Source organism: Taudactylus pleione, unplaced genomic scaffold, assembly GCF_031769625.1.
Source record: "Taudactylus pleione unplaced genomic scaffold, aTauple2 ptg000519l, whole genome shotgun sequence".
In the NCBI taxonomy this organism is placed as follows: Eukaryota; Metazoa; Chordata; class Amphibia; order Anura; family Myobatrachidae; genus Taudactylus; species Taudactylus pleione.
In genome coordinates this window covers 2,710,662-2,717,500 of record NW_028284921.1, presented here as the reverse complement: position 1 = coordinate 2,717,500, position 6,839 = coordinate 2,710,662, and the positions used below count along the sequence as shown (strand labels likewise).

General features: G+C 42.9%; 1 protein-coding gene across 4 annotated transcripts in view; it reads left to right on the top strand.

Annotated features, from left to right (window-relative positions):
• Window positions 1-6,839, top strand: part of ATP8A1 (ATPase phospholipid transporting 8A1) — a 197,281-nt gene that overhangs the window by 140,648 nt on the left and 49,794 nt on the right. For all 4 annotated transcript variants that reach the window (XM_088450578.1, XM_088450575.1, XM_088450577.1 and 1 more), the window contains 2 exons: window positions 1,949-2,132; window positions 4,425-4,535. In XM_088450578.1, coding sequence (XP_088306704.1) covers window positions 1,949-2,132; window positions 4,425-4,535 — 295 coding nt within the window. The remainder of the gene's footprint in view (window positions 1-1,948; window positions 2,133-4,424; window positions 4,536-6,839) is intronic.

Genomic DNA, 6,839 nt, shown 5'->3' with positions numbered 1-6,839 from the left:
AAGGGGAGGGTAAAGGTTAGGCGACACGACAGTTAGGGTTAGGCTGCGGGAGGGTTAGGCAACGGGACAGTTATGGTTAGGCGGAGGAGGGAGGGTTAGGGTTATGCTGCTGGAGGCTTAGGCGATGGGACAGGTAGGGTTAGGCTGCGGGAGGGGTGGGTTAGGCTGCAGGAAGAGAGGGTTAGGGTCGGCTGTGGGAAGAGAGGGTTAGGCTGCGGGAGGGGAGGGTTAGGGTTAGGCTGCGGGAGGGGAGGGTTAGGGTTAGGCTGCGGGAGGGTTAGGGTTAGGCGACGGGACAGTCAGGGTTAGCCTGCGGGAGGGGAAGTTTAGGGTTAGGCGATGGGACAGTTAGGGTTAGGCTACGGGAGGGTTAGGGTTAGACTGCGGAAGGGGAGGGTAAGGGTTAGGCGACAGGACAGTTAGGGTTAGGCTGCGGGAGGGTTAGGGTTACGCTGTGGGAGGCTTAGGCGACGGGACAGGTAGGGTTAGGCTGCGGGAGGGGAGGGTTAAGGTACAATTAAAATACCTACCAAAATCCGTCTGGATTTTGACCATCTGGACGCAGCTACCGGGATTCTGACAGTCGTCATTGTGACCATCGGGATCCCGTACCCAACCCCATTGGTGGTGCCCGTCTGGATGACGAGGTAAGCAATGGAGGAATAGGAATGCTTCACCTCCTTGGCATGCATGGTATTTTTACTACATGTCTTAACAAGTGTGTGTGGCCACAACGTGAGTTTAGTCACGCCCCCATCTAGCGCCCTGGCTCGTGTTTTGTCTGGGCAGCCCTGTCTCTGTGTGGCGGTGACGGGAAACATAAACAAAACAACAGGGAAGATATAGTTGCATCTTTATTATATTTTAAGATAGCAATGTAATATATACCATTATCACAGTTAATAGTAGCTTAAACACATTTTTATCACTAAGTAATGGCTTTTTTCTGGCCACTCTACCATAAAGCCCAGCTCTATGGAGTGTACAGCTTATTGTGGTCACATGCACAGATACACCAGTCTCTGCAGCTACTTCAGGGTTACCTTTGGTCTCTGTGCTGCCTCTCCGATTAATGCCCTCCTTGCCCGGTCTGTGAGTTTTGGTGGGTGGCCCTCTCTTGGCAGGTCTGTTGTGGTACCATGTTCTTTCCATTTGATGATGATGGATTTGATGGTGCTCCGGGGGATCATCAAAGATTTGGATATTTTTTTTATAACCCAGCCCAGAATTGGACTTCTCAACAACTTTCTCCCTGACTTGTTTGGAGAGCTCATTGGCCTTCAAGGTGTGATGCCTGTTGCTTAGTGGTGTTGCAGCCTCTGGGGTCTTTCAGAAAAGGTGTGTTTATACTGACAGATCATGTGACACTTAGATTTCACACAGGTGGACTTAATTTCACTAATTTTGTGACTTCTGAAGGTAATTGGCTGCACCAGAACTTTTGAGGGGCTTCATAGCAAAGGGGGTGATTACATATGCTCATGCCAATTTTCAGAATTCTACTTATAAAGATTCTTTTTTATATATATTTTTCTCATTTATCTTCACCAAATTAGACTATTTTGTGCAGATCCATCACATAAAATTCAGATTAAAAAATAATAATAATTACAGGTTGTAATGTAACAAAAAAGGTAAAAAGCCAAGGGGGGTGAATAAATTTGCAAGGCACTGTATGTACTCAGACGCTGTATGATTGTTTTGTAATTTTATTTTTTTTATGCAAGATCCCTTTTTTTTTTTTTAAGCAAAGCTTATTGTGACACACAGCAGGAGGCCACTGTGCATGAAAACCAATTATTATGCAATATAATAAACTAATAAATAAGAAATATGTACAGTTATTAAGTACCTGCAGTTCTGTTAATATACAAAAAAAAACACATTTACATAAATCTAATTTACTTAATAGAATTTACTGAGTTTGTCCTATGTATGTTCTTCAAAGGGTGTCTCCTCTTCAGAAATCAGAGGTGGTGGATATGGTGAAAAAGCAAGTGAAAGTCATAACACTGGCTATTGGCGATGGAGCAAATGATGTCAGCATGATCCAGACCGCGCACGTTGGTGTTGGTATAAGTGGTAATGAAGGACTTCAAGCTGCAAACTCTTCTGATTACTCCATAGCACAGGTACTACCCTAAAAGGACTTGTGAGATTCTTTCATGTACGTTGAGATCAATTTAGATACATTTAGTTAATGTTCTGCTCCCATGTGTGTATACTGTATATACAGTGGGGCAAAAAAGTATTTGGACAGCCACCGATTGTATAAGTTGTTGCACTTTAAAAGATGAAAGAGGTCTGTAATTTCCATCATAGGTACACTTCAACTGTGAGAGACAGAATCAGAAAAAAAAAATCCAGAAATCACATTGTATGATTTTTAAACAATTTATTTGTATATTCTTGCGGAAAATAAATATTTGGACAATCAAAAAGTTTAACTCAATACTTTGTAAAGTAACCTCGGTTGGTAATTACAGAGGTCAGATGTTTCCTGTAATTCCTGACCAGGTTTGCACACACTGCAGCAGGTATCTTGGCCCATTCTTCAATGCAGTTATTCTCTAGATGTGTCATGTTTTGTGGCTGTCGCCGGGCAACATGGACTTTCAACTCCTTCCCCAGATTTTCTATTGGGTTAAGGTCTGGAGACTTGCTAGGCCAATCCAGGACCTTGAAATGCTTCTTATGGAGCCACTCCTTAGTTGCCTGGGCGATGTGTTTGGGGTCATTGTCATGCTGGAAGACCCAGCCATGTTGCATCTTCAATGCTCTTACTGAAGTAAGGAGGTTTTTGCCCAAAATGTCATGATACATGGCCCCATTCATCCTCTCCGTAATACAGATCAGTTGTCCTGTCCCCATTGCAGAAAAGCATCCCCAAAGCATGATGTTTCCACCCCCTTCCTCACAGTGGGTATGGTGTTTTTGGGATGCCACTCATCATTCTTCTCCCTCCAAACACGGCGTCCTATTTTGGTCTCATCTGACCACATGACATTCTCCCAATCCTCCCCTGGATCATCCAGATGGTCACGGGCAAACTTTAGATGGGCCTGGACATGTGCTGGCTTAAGCAGGGGGACCATTCGGGTGATGCAGGATTTGAATCCATGACGACGTAGTGTGTTACTAATGGTAATCTTTGTGAGTGACTGTAGTCCCAGCTCTCTTGAGGTCATTGACCAGGTCCCCCCGTGTAGTTCTGGGCTGATCCCTCACCATTCTCAAGATCATTGATACCCCACGAGGTGAGATCTTGCATGGAGCTCCTGGTCGAGGGAGATTGTCAGTGATCTTGTATTTGTTCCATTTTTTAATAATTGCGCCAACAGTTGATCTCTTCTCACCAAGCTGCTTGCCTATTGTCTAGTAGCTCATCCCAGCCTTGTGCAGGTCTACAATTTTGTCCCTGGTGTCCTTAGACAGCTCTCTGGTCTTGGCCATGGTGGAGTGGTTGCAGTCTGACTGTTTGAGGGTGTGGACAGGTGTCTTTTATACAGTTAACCAGCTCAAACAGGTGCCATTAATATAGGCAATGAGTGGAGGATAGATGAGTTTCCTAAAGAAGAAGTAACAGGTCTGTGAAAGCCAGATTTCTTGCTGGTTGGTAGGTGTCCAAATATTTATTTTCCGCAAGAATAGACAAATTGTTTAAAAATATACAATGTGATTTCCGGAATGTTTTTATTCTGATTCTGTCTCTCACAGTTAGTGTACCTATGATGGAAATGACAGACCTCTCTCATCTTTTAAAGTGCAACAACTTGCACAAACGGTGGCTGTCCAAATACTTTTTTGCCCCACTGTGTGTGTGTGTGTGTGTGTGTGTGTGTGTGTGTGTGTGTATACCATTATCACAGTTAATAGTAGCTTAAATACAGAGTGAGACCTAATAGATGAAACCTTCTGCTACACGGGAGGTTTCTGTCCTCCCTGAGCTCGCCTTAGGACACCTATGTTACGGTTTGACAGGTGTACCCCGCCGCAGTAAAACTCCCCACCTGCCATATATATATATATAAATTATTTTAATTTTTTTTACTCTATTCTTTTAGCCACATTAGTGCAAGTTCAGATTTATCTTATTGGCTGTCCAAAACAAATAGCTTGATAGCCAATAAGATAAATCCGAATTTGTAGTTTCATAGAAAATTAATATTACAGATGTTTAGCATAAAAAAAATATTTAGCACTTTAGCTAAAAATGTTCTAGAAATATGAAGCTTAACTATTGAGCAATAGCGCCCACCACCCATTCAGTGGTACACGGCTTCCTAACAGCGGCATCTGTCACATGTGGTGGACGTTTTACACATGTAGATTTTACATGTTGTTTGTGTTTTGAAAAAAAAAAAAAATCCTCAAACCATCTGATGTAATACCTAATATATTTATTTCATTTGTGTTTTATACAGTTTAAATATTTGAAAAACTTATTACTGGTCCATGGTGCATGGAACTACAACAGAGTTTCCAAGTGCATTTTGTACTGTTTTTATAAGAACATCGTACTTTATATAATTGAGGTAAGTGGAAATATCTTCTTACATTTCAGTGTCCTAAAACAAATGTGTTAAAAAATAAATAAAATTTTGCATATGTATCTCTGTTGCAATTTTTTTTTATAACTTTTATAGCTACTGTATATAGTTTGTGGGGTTGATAACAAGTGATGGCAATAGGAAGCAATACACTGCCTGGGGTATTTGTACACGCACATAGGTAAGGGTACAATACAGAAACAATGGGTTTTAGCTTTATTATAATTTTGAATGAAACATTATTGCACAAATCGCCTTGGTTTTGATGCACCAAGCTGAGTTCATCCATGGCCCCAAAAATAATTATTTCGACCTCCCTTTTCCCACATCATCAATGACTACTCCCCTGCAAACTATGAGGTCCATTTACTAAGCCTTGGTTGGAGATAAAGTGAACGGAGGGAGATAAGGTGCCAGCCAGTCAGCTCCTAACTGTCATTTTTCAAACACAGCCTGTGACGTGGCAGTTAGGAGCTGATTGGCTGGTACCTTATCTCCGTTCCCTTTATCTCTATCCAGCTTAGTAAATAGACCCCTAAGTCATCTAGCCTCACTTCATTAGTGGAAATCTAATAGAGACAACCAGCGGGGCAAAGCTTTTTGTTTTTTTGTTTTTTGTTTTTTTGTACTTTCTAAGTGACAGAATGCACAAAAAGGAGAATTAATTTCCAAAAATTCACCACTATTTTCACCCTGTATAAATCAGAAATGAAGAGTGCCAGAGGGGCTTCAAGCTCCTTTTATAAGGCAATCGTCATGTGACATGTGCTGCTTTGTGATTGGCATCTTTCCTGATTTTGGAAATCATTTGCTCATCTCTATTGACAAAGCCTCCATGATAATGATTGGTTAACCTTTTTGTGCCCTGATAGTTCTCATACATGTAATGACCAGGTGGATTATCATGATCTTTCAATCTGTTGGATTCTCTGACAATACATGTATTTTCATGTACCCCAGCAAATGTCATATATTTCAAATCAGATGCGACTTTCTTTGATTGTTTTGATTATGAAAAAGTTGTAAAAGTGAAACTAATAATTCCATAATATGGTCCACAGTCTCTATTAAGCAATTAATGCAACTCTTGAAAATGTAATATTTTTCGTTCAGCAGATCAATTAAAAGATAAGCTATTGTTAGTCATGTTGCACTGCATTTGTTACTGGAATATACCCATTGGCTATAACATTTACCGAACACAGGGCTCGATTCAGACCCGCTCGCTAGATGTGTATGCAAATTTCGGCGAGGCAAGCGATCGCACGGCAAGACATTAGCACACCCACTATGTCATAGCGTGCGATCGCATTGTGTATGCAGACGCCCCCCAGCCTGTCTTAAGACGCCCACTTGCGCACGTCATCTCCAGGGAGTGTATGCAACCATCGGTATATCGAGTACCATCGGAAGCGTTCGCAGCGCTTGTGGCTGACCATACCCTGCCGCAAGCAGTGCGAGTGCTTCAGTGTGAAACACAACCAAGTGATGAGACGCTCAGGCACACCTGCGTTCGCACCTCCACTCCCCCGTTTCTAGTAGCCAGCCTCTGTCACCACCCACAAGCATCTGTCACGGGGCTGTCTATGCGCAGCAAGCGCACGGTTCCTGATCGCTTGCACTGGTTCACGAACGCGCATTGCGATGCATGCGCAGAATGCAAAAAATCGTTGGCTGCATGCGAACGCTTCCTAGTGAGCAGGTCTAAATCAGGTCCGCAGTGTTTCTTTTAGCATCTTACTGGTTGCCAGGCTGTTCAGATCTTTACAATGACATTGACAGCATGGGTCCACTAAAGGCATCACACATGATCTTCATTAGTACAGACATCTCTTATGCTGGGCACACACTGGCAGATATAATGGCCGATAAATTGATCGGCCAATATATCGGGTGCCCGTCTGCCAGTGTGTACCAGCGATATGTCTGTGAACAACGTCGTTCAGACATCGCGTCGGCTCTGCTGCACAGCCAATGGCAGATATATCTTCAGATATAGCTGTCCTTCGTGCTGTGTGTATGGGTGGTCTGCCAACCACCTTTACACTTGCTGCAGTGGCAGCGGGGAGGGGAGCGCAACACAACCCCCGGCAAGCGGGACTTGCAGCCAGATGATGATTGTTCAGTGTGTATCAACAACCATTATCTGCAGATTTGTCTATTAGGTGTTCCCAGCTTTAGAGTCCAGGTTTTGAGGATATCCATGCTTAAGTCCAGATGCTTCTAGACTGGTCCTTGTAATTAAGCAGCTTAATGGAAAGGTATATCAGCAAATAACTGATTTGGGCT